The following is a 19110-nucleotide window of genomic DNA, read 5'->3' as shown; positions in this document are numbered from 1 at the left end:
TAGGCATGGGGCTGCTTCATGGGGAAAAATCTTTTCTAAAAAAAACCAAAACCTCAGCTTTTGAAAAAAAACATGCAGTTCAGCATGGACTTGTTTGGAAATGCCAATAAAATAGTTTAAACACATCCAGCGCCCCTCCTTTGTGTGAGAGAGAACCGTGCAGTGAGAGATTGGCTGGCCTATGTAAGGGAGGGTTTCATGCATTTTCTTTATCTGGAAAAGTTTCTCTCGGGGAGGGTCCTCCTCTGGGGCTGTTCTCCCCTCTGTCCCCAGAAGGGAGGATGCCTTGTTCATCTCCCCGATGAATCCAGACTGTATTTCCCTACTGGGCTCCATAAATAAACTCCTGAATGAAAACTACTGACCTCAACACGGTTTTCAGCACATCTTCTCTATTTTGATGACATAGAAGCAGACTTCATGGCCCATCATTGCTCAAAATACATGGGTAAGTGTTGAACTGAACTTTTCCAACCAAATCCATAAAACCATCAACAAATGAAGACTCACCACTATCACTGAGTTTTCTCGAAATTTCATAGATTGATTTCATATGCATATGCAATGATTTACTTTTCAATGTGAGGAAAATACATTGCAATGTGAGCCTATGAACACCTGTCAAGAATATCAAAGTATCTGGGTAAATCTAATGGCGAGTTGGCCTGTAAGAGTCATTGGATACTGTAGACCAGATGACTGGCAAATACAATTTTAACCTCAGGCATGAAGGCCCGATGTCTAGGATTATGACAGAAACCTTAATGTGTTGAATATTTCATTTGCTTTTTGGAGCAAAACGGTATGTAATTTTTTAAAAGTGTGAACCTATTTTTCTCAGAAGATGCATGGCTTAGGGGTTCCATTGGTTTGGGAATTACCTTAATTAAAATTATTTATATGAGCTGCCATAAATTTCCAATTTTTTGGCTTTGGTTTACATTTCTTTGTGGTTCTGGGTGAATCCTTTCTATTTACTTCTTTCACTGGATTGAGCAAGCCATTCACACACGTAAAGTAACATTCATTCTCATCCACACTTACTAGGCGTTTGCCTTACATAACCTACCTTTAAGAGGGATGCACCTTTTTGTTCTCCTGAGTTAGGAACCACGTGCGGGAGGTCAGGAGGGATGGCAGGTTGTTTTAACTCTTGAACAGCATAAGTTAAGACTGTCTCTTTCAGCAGTGTTTCCCCAGGCATCCTCCATGTCGGATGGCAGGTGGTACGGAATTGAGAGCATCTCTCAATGTCTTCATTTCTTATTCCTCCACTTTTTATTACAAAATCGATACCAAACACAAGTGGATTACTATACCCCAAAAATTCTTCAGGTAGGCGAGCGGCTACCTGACAATTATCTCAAAGGATGAATATACAAATTAATTGATCAAATAAACCCGTGTCTACTGCACCTCAGCAGGGCCTTCAGAGGAACAAAGGGTCTACCTGCAAAGTCTTCCTGAAGTGGAAGGGGGCATTAATTACACCCGTGCTATGGGTTGATTTGTGTCTAGTTTCCTTTTGTCTTGGAGTTGACTACCTGAACTTCAAAGCACGCTTTACAGCTGAATCTCTTCTCCACGGCAAAAGCCAGTGTTAAAAGACAGGGATTACAATAAAAGTTCTTCAGTTAAATACCCAAGCTTGTCTTTGCACAAACTTCACAACAGTTAATGACATACATAAAGCTATCAGCATTTTCAAGACAGACCTCTTTTAGAGTTTAGCATGGGAAATCCACACACGTTATTTAAAGACTATTACAACGTGCTCTCTTTTTCCTTACCCTAAAAGCCTCCAGAGGCCTAGGTTTCCCTGATCCTGACAACGTTGCTTCTGAAACAGGGTCATGTAGACTAAAGTCCGCTGTCTACATGGACCTCGTGGTTATTGGTTGGCCTTTTGTCCAAACCCACACATTGGCTCCATACAACCCTCCTGCATCAGACGAAAGCATTTATCAATTTCTGGACAAAGTCCTTTAGGGGTGAGTGCTTTTCAAATCTCTCGTCCATATGTGGGTAAATAGATTAAAGCAAAGGATGAAGACGTTTAGTGATTTATGTATTAGTACAACTTGTCCGGTCAGACACTGACTATAGGATCCTATCACCTATTACTGATCCCTCCCGAGGTGTGAGCCTCTTTATTCTAACTAGTCTGATGCCCCTGCCAGCATCTTTGTGCTTCTTAATAACCAGTTTCTCCTTTTTATGGAGAGAGTGCTAATTTCCCCTTCATTGTTTTCTGAGACCGTCCCTTGGTGAGTTTTGCTAACAGGGTCCTGTCTCTTGTACAATATCGCATCACAGCGGTCCTATGCAATTATTTCATGTTGAATACATTAACCGATGCATAGTTTGCCTGACTCAAGGTCTTTAGAACTTTATTTTCTGTTTTGTTTTGTTCCGCTGTGCCGTGTGTGTGTGTGTGTGTGTGTGTGTGTGTGTGTGTGTGCGTGCGGGCACATACATCACCAAGGCTATGCCTCTGATGTTCTCAATGGCTTTTGTTAATTACTTGTTGTTGGGGCCACTTGATTTCCTTAAGAATGAATCTAAAGAATTCCCGGTTCTGAAGAATGACTTCCCCTCACTTATTTTCTTAGGAAATTAGGGGGAAATTCTGGAGGTTGAGAGGAAGCATTGTCACCACACTTGGCCGTTGTCTTTCTGGAGAGTCGATCGTTCACGATTATCCCCCGCTCAGCACAGCTCAGCTCAGTTCAGCTCACCGGGCTCGCGCTCCGGTCCAGCCACACAAAAGGCTGCTTTGCTCAATCTCAAGCTTGGGTGCTCACCGAGACGTCCACTCGCAGCTGCTGCTCGTCCCCCGTAATTAGCCTGTGATGGCTGCTGCCTCTTGTGGCTTTGCCTGTGAGAGACATTTGACACAGCAGACATCAGAGGGATTTTTCAGGAGGCTCTCGTGGCGTCCGAATGGCTCTTAATTAACCACTTAGGTCCCCCTCCTTCACTCCCCTGCTTGGCACTTTCCAAATGGTAGGGGTTGCACCGTGGATCTAAACTCCGGGGGAAGCGTGCTATCAAAAGATCTTGTAAATGAAGGCTTGTGTAAATTATTTTTAATGATTCCCTCCTGGCACATCATTATGTTTGTAGCTACACACAGGCACTTCAGAGATGGCTTGTCTTCCGTGAGGTCAGCTGCAGGACCACCATAACTAGCTGCAGTCAGGAAATGGCTTATTAATTAGCGCAGTGATTTTACATTGCTAAGAGCTCTGATGTATGGAGCTAGAATTGTAATTGTGCGGAATCGAAATAATAAGCCATCTCTGGGCTCCTTATGTAAATTGGCATATTATAAAATCATTACCTATCTAAACACTGAGTTTTAATAAGAATTACAATGATGAATTTTATGGTAATTGACACTCAAATTTTAATCTCTTGGATTTTTATCATTTTGGTGGTTAAAGTGTGTTTCTAATTAAGTGTTGCTTAAAATGCAAAGGATTGTTTAACGATTCTGTTCCCTTCCTCTAGTTCAAATTAGGTTATTCTCTTTGGTCACAGGAAAGAGGCCTTCTTAGTAATAGATCTGCAACATTATGTAACACTTGTACAGAAAGATGTTTAATCATCACTTTTTTATGAATATGATTTTGATGACGCTATAGTGTCAACCGTGAGACAAGAAACGCTAAACGGTGTTGGACGTGGCTCCCATCGTAGGAGTGACGTACAGAGAAGAAGTAAAATCAGGGAAAAATAATACATCTGTATGAGAGCTCATGGATTTGGGGTGGTGATTGAATTTTTAAATAATTACGGTTTCAGAAGCAAAAATATTTCCTAAAACCTATGCGATGCAATTTAGTTTTAAAATATTGATGTAAAATCACCAGTATTATGATTTATGAATGACATCATACAATAAATGGCTATTACTGTTGTTTCCAAAGCAAACCCCAATAGGAGAAAGAAGAACAATTTCCCTTTTATTTGATGTGGAATAAACCATTGCTTGAATTATCGCCATTACCTATGAAGTATACCTCAGTGAAATAGTCACACTTACTATAATCACCGCCCATGATCCGACTGGAATAAGAAGCTCTTTTCTTGAAGAAGAATACAATTGGAGTATGGAAGTATTTTCTGTCTTTATGATGTTGAATTGATCTCATAGAATACCTGGCATGTGAACTAATACAAGATTGAGTGACCTGAAAAAAAAAAAATATTGGAGTTAAAGAACAAAATAAACTGAAGCAGTTTTTAGAAAATCAATGTTACATCTTTTTGGAAGTAATAGATATGCAACTGGATCTTGAAGACGTTATGGACCCGTTGCAGATAAACTAAAAATATTTAAATGGCTGCTTTCCCGTTAATCCCCTGGGGAGATTTGAAGAATCTGCATGGAAAATGGGAAGTGCCCCATTTCTACCTCCAGCCACCTGGAAGCGGACTGTGTGAGAGTCCTGGAACCCCATCCAGGGAGGCTGGGGAGCCCTGAGGGTCCCTGTCTGTGTGAAGGCATCACCCACAGACCACTCAGCTGGTGGCCAGAACCAGAGATGGGAGCCACTCCAGCTTGAGTTCAGCAGGGCAGGGGCTGCGGGTTATCCTTCACTTCCCTGAGACCTGGTCTTCCCCCTACTCCATCTCCATGCACACGCTGCTTGAGGTGGGTCTACCTGTTGAAGTGCCTCAGGCCCCTCTGCATGGACCACCGTGGTACCTGACCAGCTCACCTGCTCAATGTCTGCGGCTGCACAGTCACCAGCCCAGGCAAGGCAGCCATGTTTAAGCTTCGAGTAAGAAATTTTAATTGCAAACAGCAAAACCACAGCTTCCCCACCCCATTAAGCATCCCCTTTGGTCTGTACGCCATGTGTCCATCTCAGGAATAATGGTTTCGGGCATGAGTCTTGGCAGATGAGTTTCCCAACTCCTCCTTAAGACCTGCACCAGGTGTAGGGATCCCCAGACACAGGCACCTCACGATGACTCCGCCCTCTCGTGCAGCCCGGCTTAAGTGCACCCTTTCCTGCAATTCCACTGTCCTGCTCTCTGCAATTCGCCCCACGGTCAGGATCTAGTGTTGGTGTCCCAGCCACGTCCACTTGCTGATCTGACTCGTCACGTGGCTGCTTCAAGATCCTCAGTCTCAAACCTAACCCCTCCTCCCATTTCACAACATTCTGACCTTCAACATGGCCTTGTGCTCTTTCCACTAAGCCGTGATGGCCTTATCCTCATGGGTCTGACATTCTGGAAGTATGCTTGTAACAAATCTCAGCAGGAGGGGGCTGCCGTCCCCTGAGAGCTCTGCTCCAAGGGATCCAGAACCTTTGGCTGCAAGCTGGGTTCCTGCTCTTGGCTCTGCCCAGGGATAGCAAGCCAAGCGTGGACCACTTTTTCCTCCTGCCTGTGCTTCTTATCAGCCAGGCATCTGCATGGTGATCAGACCACCTCTGAGCACTTGGCTGGCCAGGGTGTTGGATGAGTCTCTGAGCTGCTCCTCTGAGCTCAGCCCTGATTCACAGCAACACGGCTGCGGGCAGCCCAGTTATATGTGCATAGCCAACGCTGGGGACAGACATCCTGAGAAGGACATGTCCCATTCCTCCATTTCCTTGGCTCGCCCCGGGATTCAGTATCAAGCGGCTAATTTAAGGAGATAGACCCTTGTGTAAAAACACAAAATTTGTTAGATGTGTTCTGTGGAAGAAACGAGGTACTTGAGTAATTGCAGTGTAAGCATATCACATGGCACTGTCTCAGGCAGCAGGAGGATGGAGCCAGGAGATCTCAGGGCTGTCAACCTACACCTCCATCTCAATCTCGAAATCAACCTGCACCTCCATCTCCACCTCCACCTCCACCTCCACCTCCATCTCCATGTCCAACTCCACCTCCATGTCCAACTCCACCTCCACCTCCACCTTCACCTCCATCTCCACCTCCACATCCACCTCCACCTCCACCTCCATCTCCACATCCACCTCCATCTTCATCTCCATCTCCACCTCCACCTCCAGCTCCATCTCCACATCCACCTCCACCTCTATCTCCATGTCCAACTCCACCTCCACCTCCACCTCCATCTCCATCTACACCTCCATCTCCATCTGCATCTCCAAATCCACCTCCACTTCCACCTCCAACTCCACTTCAACATCCACCTCAATCTCCAACTCCACCTCCACCTCCATCTCTACATCAATCTCCATCTCCACCTCTATATCCATCTCCATCACCATCTCCATCTCCACCCTCATCTCCACCTCCACGTCCACCTCAAACTCCACCTCAACCACCACCTCCAACTCCACCTCAATCTCTACCTCCACCTCCACATCTACCTCCATCTCCATCTACAACTCCACCTCCATCTCCATCTCCACCTCCACCTCCACTTCCACCTCGACCTCCACCTCCACCTTCATATGAATCTCCACCTCCTCCTCCATCACCACCTCTACATCCACTTACACTGCCATCTCCAACTCCACCTCCAACTTTACATCCATCTCCAGCTCCACCTCCATCTCCACCTCCGTCACCACCTCTACATCCACTTACACTGCCATCTCCAACTCCACCTCCAACTTTACATCCATCTCCACCTCCACCTCCATCTCCACCTGCACATCCATCTCCACCTACACCTCCACCTCCATCTCCACCTCCACATCCATCTTCTTCACCTCCATCACCACCTCCACCTCCATCGCTACCTCCACCTCCACCTCCACATCCCCCTCCATCTCCCCCACCTCCACCTCCATCACCACTGGCACTTCCCCCTCCACATGCATCTCCACTTCCATCTCCACCTCCACCTCCATCGCTACCTCCACCTCCACCTCCACATCCCCCTCCATCTCCCCCACCTCCACCTCCATTTCCACCTCCACCTCCATCTCCACTTCCACCTCCACCTCCACTTCCACCTTCATCTCCATCTCCACCTCCATCTCCAACTCCACCTCCATCACCACTGGCACTTCCACCTCCACATGCATCTCCACTTCCATCTCCACCTCCACCTCCATATCCATCTCCACCTCCATCTTCACCTGCACCTCCATCTCCATCACCACCACCACTTGCACCTCCACCTCCATCTTCACCTCCATCTCCACCTCCACCTCCATAACCACCTCTACCTCCACCTCCACCTCCACCTCCACCTCCACCTCCACCTCCACCTCCATCTCCACCTCCATTTCCATCTCCACCTACATCTCCTCTTGCACCTCAATCTCCATCACCACCTCCAATTCCACATCCACCCGCATCACCACCGCAATCCCTCCACCTCCACTTCCACCTCCACCTCCAACTTCACCTCCACCTCTACCTCCACCTCCACCTCCACCTCCAACTCCACCTCCACCTCCACCTCCATCTCCATCTACACCTCTATCTCCAACTCCACCTCCCTCTCCACCTCCACCTCCACCTACAACTCCACCTCCATCTCCAACTCCACCTCCCTCTTCACCTCCACCTCCACCTACAACTCCACCTCCACCTCTACTTCCATTTCCATCTCCACCTCCACCTCCATCTGGACCTCCATCTCCACCTCAATCTCGACCTCCACTTCCACCTCCTCCTCCAACTCCACCTCCAACTCTACATCCATCTCCACCTCCACCTCCAACTCCACCTCCACTTCCACCTCCACCACCAACTCCACCTCCATCACCACCTCCACCACCAACTTCACCTCCACCTCCACCTCCATCTCCACTTCCACCTCGACCTCCACCTCCACCTTCATCTGAATCTCCACCTCCACCTCCATCACCACATCTACCTCCACCTACACTGCCATCTCCAACTCCAACTCCACCTCCAACTCTACATCCATCTCCACCTCCACCTCCAACTCCACCTCCACTTCCACCTCCACCACCAACTCCACCTCCATCACCACCTCCACCACCACCTTCACCTCCACCTCCACCTCCATCTCCACCTCCACCTCCATCGCTACCTCCACCTCCACCTCCACATCCACCTCCATCTCCTCCCCCACCTCCACCTCCACTTCCACCTTCATCTCCATCTCCACCTCCATCTCCAACTCCACCTCCATCTCCACGTCCATCACCACTGGCACTTCCACCTCCACCTCCATCTCCACTTCCATCTCCAACTCCACCTCCATCTTCACTTCCATCACCACCTCTACCTCCATCACTACCTCCACCTCCAATATCTCCATCTCCACCTCCATCTCCAACTCCACCTCCATCTCCACGTCCATCACCACTGGCACTTCCACCTCCACATGCATCTCCACTTCCATCTCCACCTCCATCTCCACCTCCACCTCCACCTCCACTCCACCTCCATCTCCACCTCCATTGCCACCTCTACTTCCACCCCTACCTCCACATCAACCTTCATTTCCATCTCCACCTCCACCTACACTGCCATCTCCAACTCCAACTCCACCTCCAACTCTACATCCATCTCCACCTCCACCTCCATCTCCACCTCCATCTCCACCTCCATCTCCACCTCCATCTCCACCTCCATCTCCAACTCCACCTCCATCTCCACGTCCATCACCACTGGCACTTCCACCTCCACATGCATCTCCACTTCCATCTCCACCTCCATCTCCACCTCCACCTCCATCTCCACCTCCAACTCCATCTCCACTGTCATCTCCACCTCCATCTCCAACTCCACCTCCATCTTCACCTCCAATACCACCTCCACCTCCACCTCCACCTCTATCTCCACCTCCATCTTCACCTCCATCACCACCTCCACCTCCATTGCTACATCCACCTCCACCTCCATCTCCACCTCCACCTCCAACTCCACCTGCACCTCAATGTCCAACTCTACTTCCATCTCCATATCCACCTCCAATTCCACTTCTAACTCCACTTCCATCTCCATCTGCACCTCCACCTTGACCTCCAACTCCACCTTCATTTCCACCTCCATCACCACCTCCACCTCCATCTCCAATTCCACCTCCACCGCCACCTTCATCTCCATCTCTACCTCCACTTCCACCTCTATCTCAACCTCCACCTCCATCTCAACCTCTAACTCCACCTCCACCTCCAACTCCACCTCCACCTCCACATCCAACTCCACTTCCATCTCCATCTGCACCTCCACCTCCACCTCCACCACTACCTCCACCTCCTCCTCCATCTCTACCTCCACCTCCACCTCCATCTACATCTCCACCTCCACCTCCACCTCCACCTCCATCTCCACTTCCATCTCCAACTCCACCTCCATCTTCACTTCCATCACCACCTCTACCTCCATCACTACCTCCACCTCCAACTCCACCTCCATCTCCACCTCCATTTCCACCTTCATCACCACCTCTATCTCCATCTCCACCTCCACATTCACGTCCATCTCTATCTTTACCTCCATCTCCACTTATATCTCCAATTCCAACTCTCTTCCATCATGACCATTCCCTGACATCCTCAAGGCCCAGCACTCTCCATCTCCATCTCTGTCTCCATTTCTCCTCTATCATACCATCTCGGCCCTCATCCTCACCCCTACAGCCAAGGGCACAGAGAAGTGGTGGACTCTTGCACCTGAACCTGACACCTCTCCTGCTTTACTTGACCTGTGCTGCTGTAATTAAGTGGCACAAGTGGGGCAGCTTAATCTATAGGAATTTAGTCTCTCACAGCTCAGGAGACCAAAAGTCTGAATATAAGGTGTCAGCAAGGCCTTGCTCCCTCAGACAGCTCTAAGGAGGATCATTAGTTGCCTCTTCCTGCTTTTGGAAGTTGCCAGTAATCCTGGGGTTCCTTGGTTTTTAGACACCTCACTCTAGTCTCTGCCTTCATACTCACGTAGTGATCTCACCCGTGTCTGTGCCCAAATTACCCTCTTACAAAGGTACCTATCATTGGATTGCATTGGGACCCACTCTGACCCAAGACTACCTCATCAAAACTTCTCTGATTACATCTGCAAAACCCTACTTCCAAGTAAGGTCACATCCTGTGTGGGTGGACAAGAATTTGGGTGGGGACATCACTGAACTGACTACACCATCCCATTCAAGGAAAGAAGAGGCAGGCAAGGGATACCCCAGCCGGCTCCTCTTCCTTGTCCTTTTAGGAGGAAAGCAGAGACCTTCACACAAGCCCATCACTTCCACCCTCACAGGTTTAATTTCTTTCTCTTATCAACTAAAACAGGTTTATGGCATGAGGTGTTTTTGTACAGTGTCTCCCCAGATCCTAGAGAAAGATGGTGGCTGTATTAGGATTTTCCTGAGCAACAGAACCAATAGGAGAAATACATACACAAATATTTATATAAGATATACAATATCATATTAACCTACTTATTATGAGGAATTGGCTCACATAATTATGAAAAGTCTCCCAATCTGACACTCAGGTGGAGACCCAGGAGAGCTGGTATTGTAGCCCCTCTGAGTCAAATCTGAGAGTAGGAGACGGATGTCCCAGCTCAAAGTCAGGCAGAAGAAAGGAACAAATTCCCTCTTCCTTTGTCTTTTGTTGTATTCAGGACCCTGGTGGATAGGAAGATGACACCCACATGGGGGAGGGCCATCAGCTTTACAGGGTCCCCTGACTCAAATGACAGTCTTATTTGGAAACACCTCCCAGACACCCCAGAATGATACTTAGCTGAATATCAGAGGCCCCATGGGCCCATACATAACCCATGGGCTCATTTTCTCCTTGACACCTCCTTTGCCCTCACCCTGGTCCACACTGATCTCACCTGAGTGATGGCCCAGGTCTCCTGACCCATGACCCTCCAGAGTGTGCCATTTGTAGTCAGGTGACCAGTACGTTGGGCCAAGTTACTTGTTGAAAGACTTTCCATAAAGACCGGCTGCCATGACAGGTGGCCTCCTGGAGCCCCAATCCGTGTTTCCCCCTCACCCTGTGGTCCCCCACATGGCTCATGGGTCTTCAGTGACACTGTTTGCTGCTTTTGTTTCCTCTGCCTGGGAGGCTGTGTCCTCCACATCCACCTTCTCTGCTCCCACTCCTTCTTTAGGCCCCAGTGTCTTCTTTCTTCCCTCACAAAGCCGTCCCCCATTTCCTAGATGGAGATGATTCCTTGTAGTAAACACTTTCATCATAGCTGTGATTTCATATTCCTTTGTGCTTCTTGAAGTCACCCATGAGCCATCGATTGTCATCACCAGCTCCAGTACTCACAGAGGCAGAAGCCACGCTGACCTGCTCATCACTGTGGCCTCAGTTCGGTGCCCAACACGTGGGTCATAATAATTACTTATTGGATGAACAAGCAAACACCAGCACATCCTAAAAATGCTTTTCATGGTATTTAGCAATCTCCAAAGTATGAGCTGCCCTATCAAGTTTCTCCTTTTAATCTTTTTAAACCTACCTTTTCAAACTTTCTGTTTTCCACCGAGAGTGACATTGAGCTATAAGGAGTCATCGATATCTATTTACACTATACTGCATATTATAGTTCTATTTTAAGGCGGACCAACCACCAGATTATTTTGAAAAGTGTTACTTGGAAAAGGAAGTAAAGAGCATGACTACTCATTACAAATGAATAAAAGAAATTCTTTCTTCTGTTCTAGAGCTCACTTTTGGCCAAGTGGTCCTGCTACACCAAAGCCAGATAATCAACCTTGTCTTTTTTCAGAGAATTTGTGCCTTGAGGTCCATCCCTTGGGCGTCTAGTGATGGTCCTCTGGGCACTGTCTGCACCTCGCTTGCTCTGGGTATGTGTGTGGCATGTCCTAAAATACACCCCCATCTACTCACTCCCATCCACCGGTGGATTACGGTAACACACAAGCAGGAAGTTTTCTCAGTATGGCTGAAATGAGACTTATGGCCTATAATTCATCATCTTCCTGTCATCCTTCTGTGTGTTGTCTACTCAGTCCCCAGGCCGCTTGAGAGCACAGAGCAGATCTCCACTAAGTTCTTGACCAGCTGCCAAGGTGTCCCATTGTGCTTTTTCTGGATGCTTCCAGCAACCCCTTGCCTCCCAGCCAAGCTCAACATGAGCTGGTGTCCCCAAAGCTTCCCTGGCCTTGTGATCCTAACCTTTCTAGCAGGTGTTGTCCTGAGACCATCCCAGCCCCTGCAACTGGGATAGAGAAGCCCAGTGAAACCAGCTTGGAGGAAATGGTGAGTAACACAGGGGCCTGCTCTGTTTTCACTAAAGATAGCTATTAAGTTTTATGTTATGAGGGGAAACACTGCTGGAATGTTTTCTGTCTCACAATAAATCCCACGTGGTCTAGAGTATAATGCAATGGTGGATCAGCGTCCACCCGACTTTGCACAATAAACCCCCTTTTTTCAAGGATTATTATGTAATGATAGACAACTGTGAGCAATTTTTGAGTTCATTATTTTCAGCCCCACAATTAATTTTTTTAAAGAAGATCCTAAAAAAAAAAATCCCAGGTCATTGGCATTGGGGGGAGAATGAGAAAGAAGCATGAGGTCTGCTCATCGGCGGGAACTCACCGCCCAGAGTTTCAGATCCCCCTGGGCAGAGCTGTCTCCTCTCTGAGCACCCAGGTATGTGGCTCAGGGCCAAGGGGGGTCCGTGAGGGCAGCAGTCCTGCAGGTTAAAGGCACACACCTTGTGACCCTAGGCTCAGCCGGGACAGGAGCATCAAGGCTGAGGTATGGCTTACCTGTAGCTGCACCCTGGGGGTTGCATTTCAGGGCAGCATCCTGTCTGATTCTCAGGAGTTCTCCTCTCTCCTTCTCTCAGCCACAGTTCACGACAAACCAACAAAGGGGGTGATGGGTCCCAGGACCCATCAGCAAAGTTCACTGACTTTCTGGTCCAGAAGGCAATCTACGGGAGCAGGGCGTCCCCTGCCTCGGTTTGCTGTCTCTCAGGAGCACAGTGTGCCCTGTGAAGGACTGCTTCTGAGAGGCACATGGAACAGAGGGGTCACTTGGAGTCCAAGTCTTCCTTGGCCTCCTTGGCTGGGGGTCCAGATGACACAGGAGGACAACTCCCCTTGTGCCCTGCCTCTTGCCTCTCCTGGCATCACCTGGGACCTCTGCTTTCTTGAAGACCTTCCCATAGCCCACAGCTATGCCAAACACAACCTACAAGTGCTCATAAATGGTCCTTTCTCTTCCTCCACTCGGGTTCCCCTTTCTGTCCCTGCCACCGCGAAAGCCACAGGGGTCCCCAACTAATGATGACCAGGCCTCCAGGTAACCCCGGTGCCCCCGCCAAGGGTGCAGCCTCCTGCAGGATCCGCGGCAGTCCCCCCGCGTTCACCCTTTCTGAAAGGGGAAGATACCGCATCCTCCTCAGGTTGGTGTCTCTGTCACCTGGGAGACAGAGTGCCCTCCTTTGGCCCCTGCCTCTCAGCTCCACCTGCTCCCTGGAACAGCCCCTTGGCCTCTGTCTCCCCTTGATGCTCAGAGAACCCAGATAGGGTGGTGAGCTGCACCGTGGATAGAAGCCTGAGGCCCCTGAGCAAAGCCCCCCTTCCGTCCCCTGCACATGGCCCTGCCTTTAGGGTCCCTGCAGACGCTGGTCCTGCTGAGCTCCTCTGGCTCTCCAGCAGCAACCTGGCAGCAGATGAACAGTGAAAGTTTCTGGAGGCCATGCAGGGAACACAGGGTCAGATCTCAGACCTGCTGCGGTCTGTACAAAGGGTCCTGCTCGACCTCTCCAGTTTGGGAGGGGTCTGCACAGAGAGCACCCCATGAAGTGTAGAGCATCATGGACGGCATCCTCTCCAGCGGCCAAGCAGGTGCCATTCAGAGCCACAGAGGTGGAAGGGTTGAGAGGCAAGAACTGCACCTTTACAAGAGCAGAGCTGGGTGATGGAGGGAAACACTCCCCTCCCTCTTCACCCGGTCCCCAACCAAGCAGAGGGTTATGGGAAGTTGTGTGGAGCAGGCAGCTGCTCAGGCAGGTCTGCAGAGAGGATGCCGTCTGCAATCCACCTCGCTCTCAGCGTGACACCGCAGGCCTTTTCTGGGGCGGAACAACGCGGCTGTGAGGATGCTTGGCCTCCCCAACCCGCCTTCCTCCCAAATGCTCCTTCCCAGGCTCTCGGGTGGCCAGCCTCCCCTTCCCCTAGGCGCTGGGGTGAGGTTAGTCCTAGAGAAATCCTAGGTCCGTCCCCGCCCCATCACACACCCCAGGGAGGCTGAGGTCTTGCCCAGAGGCCACCGGAATCCTCTGACAGAAGGAAGCTGGAGAGCCGGGCTTCAGTGTTGCATTATGTAGACCTGATTGCACAAAGCTTCCTCCAGACCTTGCCTTGGAAGCTGCTCTACTCAGCAGCAGATGTGAAATGACATTAACCCAGCCAGACCGCAGCCAGTCCCCGACCATCAGCCGAGGAGATGAGGTACGTCACAGGGCACCTTGGGGGTAAATGGCCAAGCATGCCCCAGGACCACTGCATGACGGCCAGCAACGGCCACACAACGGTGGGCGGCCAGCGCTGGATTCCAGGGCAAATCTTTACCAAATATTCCAGTTCAAAGAGGAGAGCCCAGAAATTGAGTTTTACATAAAGTGTTGTGTGTAGCTAGCTCTGTTTGATCAAACATAAGTCTGAGCTTTTTTTCAAAATCTCTTTTCAAAGAAGAAGAATCCGATTCTGTCTTGTTTTAGGTTACGGTATCCATGGTCCAAATGAAATTTGGTGATTAATCAGAACAAATTAGAAAGATGTCGAGCACAGAATTTCATTTTACAAAAATTGGACAAAAAAAGAAAAAAAAGGCTTGAGTTTTATGGAAAATTTTCCAAAAATTTATATAATTTATGGGATATAAATAAATAAATAAGTGAATTTTATGTGTCATTTAATTTATGCATCAAATGACTAACTTGGCTTTCAGGAAGTCTCAGGGAAGGTCACTAGAATTATGAAAATTAAATATTAGCATTTCCGGTTTTCAGGGCTGTGTTCTCTTTCATATGGCAACCTGTAAGAATACATACTTTTGATGTTTGTTTTTACTTTAAATGTCAATATTATTATTTTTTCTTGCCTATGTGATTGGTTACTTTGATTTTGAATGTTAATATTATTATTTTTTGCTTGATTATGTGGTGCTCCCCCAAGCACCTTTTTTCTTACTGACATCACGAGTTAAAGAGCTCAAAGGAGGGTGGGAGGGAGGCTCAAGAGGGAGGGGTATAGGTATACATGTAGCTGATTCACTTTGTTGTACAGCAGAAACTAACACAACATCATAAAGCAATTATACTCCTATAAAGATGTAAAAAAATAAATACAATTAAAAAAGAGAGCTCAAAGGTGTCTGGGCATTTGTGTGGAATTATTCTTGGGAGAACTGCATGCGAGACAGAAGTTTGAAATTCTGCGCGGGCTATGAAGAAGTGTTCTGCGTGGTCTCCTCCAAGAAAACTTGGAGTTTCTTGTCTTCCTGGGCAACTGGAAGATGCAAATTGTTCTCAGAGTCTGGGTGAAAGTAGCAGCCTCCGTGCCTTTGGCTGCAGAATGGTTATGCAAGGCTCCCTGTGTCCCTGTGCTTTGTGCATCTTCCATGGGGACCACCTGCCTGATGCCGACGCTCCTGGACCTGTCAGTGGCCCCTGATGGCATCAATCCTGTGTTTCTAGCACTCTGTCCTCCATGCAGGGGGCGAGAAATACTTTATCGGGGTTCTGCGGGGGGTTACAGACCGGATGTCCTATTCCACATGGAACCCAGGCTCAGGGAGGGCTCCTGGTTGGACGGACACGGGCACTGCAGCCAGCCTCCTCCCAGAATCCATCCTGGCTTTCTGGAGGTCCAGGTGTCATCCATCTACCATTATCATGTGACCGAACTTTACCATTTTAAATAAACTCTGACTCAGAGCAGCCCAGGTTGAGCCAGGTAAGTAGGTGGACACAGGGAGTATGGGGCCAGGGAAGAAACCCAGTTGTTTTTATTTCAGTTTTCCGTAGCTTCCCTTAGGTTTCTTTCTTTTTTTTCCCTTCCTTTGGCCACACGGCATGGCTTGCAGGATCTCAGTTCCCTGACCAGGGATTGAAGCCGGGTCATGGCTGTGAAAGCCTGGAATCCTAACCACTAGGCCACCAGGGAACTCCCAGCTTCCCTTAGTTTTTTTTTCTGTACGTGGGCCTCTCACTGCTGTGGCCTCTCCCGTTATGGAGCACAGGCTCCGGACGCGCAGGTTCAGCGGCCATGGCTCACAGGCCCAGCCACCCCGCAGCATGTGGGATCCTCCCGGACCGGGGCACGAACCCGCGTCCCCTGTATCAGCAGGCAGACTCTGAACCACTGCGCCACCAGGGAAGCCCTTCCATTAGTTTTATTAGCAGGGACACTAAGAGGAGACTGCCTCTGTTGCCCCTTCTTTTGCTGTGATGCTCTTTCAGACACTCAGGTATTTTATTCCAGCTCTAAAACCACTTATAGCCGCTCATCCTCAAAACACACACCTGTTATCTCAGATTCCAGAATTTTCCTCTGATTCTGAGGCAATAGTGCTGAGCATGAGATGCTTTGAAGGGGAGAGGGCGGGGGGAAGTTGCTATTTTGGGCTCCAGAGCCCCGTAACCTATTGGGGGAATCAAAGCAGACACACGAGCGTCTCTGAGGCAAGGAAGAATAAAACAACTGCTGTGTCAAGTGCTCGGGGCAAGCGGCCTGAGTGCTTAAGCAGAGCTTGGTTCCGAAGGAAAGTAAAGGTGGGTGGAAATGGCAGGGTGAGGACCCGGGTCTGGGTCTGACTCACCTGGAGATCTTGACGCCCCAATTCCTGAGAGACACCGCCCACCCCTCCCGTTTCTTCTTCAGTAGGTCTGGAGTGGGCACATGGAGAGCGAGGTTTTTTGTTTTTTGATACCTTCTTCGTCCTACCTTGCTCATCAAGACAGCACCTCCTCTGCACTGGAACCAGCAACACTTCTGGTGCAGAGGCCCCCAGGAAGTGAGGAAGCCTGCACCAGCTACAACACCCCACTTCCAATGGTCACTCTTCTCCAAGGACCCACATGATTTAGCAAAGACATTATGCAAGCATCTCACAGAAAGCCATGAGGAAACTCAGCAGCATTTCATAGAGGCCTGGAGAAGATGAGCTCTAGAGAATCTCTCTGTGGGATGGGAATAAAGGAGATCAGGAGACAAGGGGAATGGACGAGGGTCCACCGACAGCTGATCTTCCACTTTCGGGACTGCAGGGGGGCCCTGCATCCCCACCCCCTCATCCTGAACCTGTCCTTTCATCTGAGTTCTGCTGTGTGATGACACCCCCCTGTCTGCCCTGAGTGTCCTCTGTCCAGAGGAGGACGGAGCGGGAGCTGCCCACACAGGCTTTGGAACAAGGACATGGACCTGGAGGGAGGGTCCTGGAGGCCGTCGGTGCCCTGCAGACAGACCAGGAGGCGCCAAGCTGGCTGGTCACGCTTTCAGGCTCAGTGTGGCCCAGAGGGGCTCCCTGGCCACACAGACCTCAGCTCACCTGCAGGAAATGCACTTAGAAGAGTTGCAGAAGTCCAGAACAGGACACTCGATGCCAGCAGGCCTGCTCGACAAGGCTGGGCCCATCCTAATCAGGGAGAACTGGACCCAAGACTCAGGTGGGAAATCTGGGTCAAGGCACTTGAAAGTCTCAAATTCTTCAGTCTCCGGCCCCTTTGGGGCTCACAAGTAGCCCACCCCTCCCTGTTGATAGCCGTAACCCTCATCCTGAAGAACGATGTGCCTTCTCGCCCAGACACACACACACACGCTCTCGTGCTCAGGAGCCCCCCGACCCCTTTGCCTGCCTGGGGGTGAGCCGAGCCTGCCAGGAGAGGGAGGGCCTACAGGACCCTCCAACACACACTGGCCTGAGCACAGGTCTGGGTCCCACGAGACCTCATCAAGCGTCATGGAATATAAAGTTGGATAAAGGAAATTTTGCCTAAATAGGGGCTTTGTCTCACAAAGTGGCGTTGAACACCCTGGCCAAGACCCCCGAGAGACAGCGCTAACATGCTGCCATATGGGCGATGGAGAGCTTGGGAAGGCAGCGGCCCGGGCCAAGTGGGGTGGAAACCAGTCTCCAGGGCAGATGGCAGAGGAGGGATCAAAGGGCCCTGAGCAGTGAGGTTGGGGCAGCGACACTAACGCACAGTCGGGACGGTCAGGAGGTCTGCGGCCGCTGGGATCCCCAGGGAGAGGCTGCCACTCTGCACCAGGCTGCTCTGAGGAGATGCTGTCCCATAGCTGGGGCCCCGACGGCCACAGGACGAGAGACAGGTGTGGGGATCACCTGTCAGATGCACGGTAAGGTGCTTAACATGGGCTGGGGGAGGTCCGCGTGAGAGCCAGGAGGACCCGACCTGCCAGGAGCTGCGTGGGGTGGCAGCAGGGACACGGCAACCAGGGCGAGATGGGCAGGCAGCCTCCAAGAGCAGCGTTCAGTCCCCACCTGGAGAGAAAGGCAGAGTCATCTGAGAGCTGCCAGCAGCCGCCCTACTCAAGGTCACAGTCCCGACTCAGATCCTGGACCAGAAGCTGACTTTAGACCCAGAGTGTGTTGCCCGAGGCCGAGTCCCCATGAAGGGCCCGTGACACTGCATGGCGAGAGTCTACAGCGGTGATTTCCCGAGGCCTTCCCAAGAGGAGCCCGCAGAGCTTGGGACAACTGCACATGGCAGGGAGGGACCACCAAGCATTGTGAGGACTTGTCACACGGCTTGAAGGGACGCTGGTGGCCTCACCAAAGCTGCCCCATGGGAGTGGAGGTATATGGGAGACACTGATGAACACAGAGGCCGGGTCAGGGTTGGCTCACAGGGGTCTTCTGTGCTGTGGACACGCCCAGGGGCAGAGTCCTCAGGCCCCAGGTGTGTAACCGGGACACACATCCTTTGAGGCAGGCAGGGCCCTATCCTGGCTCCTCGGCCAGTAGCCTGGTGGGAACTTTCAGTGGGGAAGGCCAGGAGGAAAACTTGCTCAGCCAGGATGGTAAATCCAAACGGTATAGCAAACTGGGGGTGGCTATAGGGGCGGGAAATGGCGGAGTCAGCGGCCATTTAAGACCAAAGGGTGTGGAGGTGATGGTCCCAACGTGTCCTCAACTAGTTTGAAGCCTGGCTTCCACAACACCAGGCAAATCCCAGAAC

General features: G+C 50.2%; 1 protein-coding gene across 1 annotated transcript; it reads left to right on the top strand.

Annotated features, from left to right (window-relative positions):
- Positions 1 to 5998: 5998 nt before the first annotated feature.
- On the top strand, positions 5999 to 6429 carry LOC112390893 (putative uncharacterized protein DDB_G0283467; the record flags this gene model as incomplete). Its single annotated transcript, XM_024731976.1, has 2 exons — positions 5999 to 6109; positions 6319 to 6429. Coding segments are annotated over 2 exons (222 nt in total), but the record flags the coding sequence as incomplete, so codon positions are not given.
- Between the last annotated feature and the right edge of the window lie 12681 nt (positions 6430 to 19110).

This window comes from Neophocaena asiaeorientalis, unplaced genomic scaffold (assembly GCF_003031525.2).
Source record: "Neophocaena asiaeorientalis asiaeorientalis breed wild unplaced genomic scaffold, Neophocaena_asiaeorientalis_V1.1 scaffold104, whole genome shotgun sequence".
In the NCBI taxonomy this organism is placed as follows: domain Eukaryota; kingdom Metazoa; phylum Chordata; class Mammalia; order Artiodactyla; family Phocoenidae; genus Neophocaena; species Neophocaena asiaeorientalis.
Note: the sequence above shows the minus strand (reverse complement) of the source record. Positions and strands in the feature narration are given on the sequence as shown.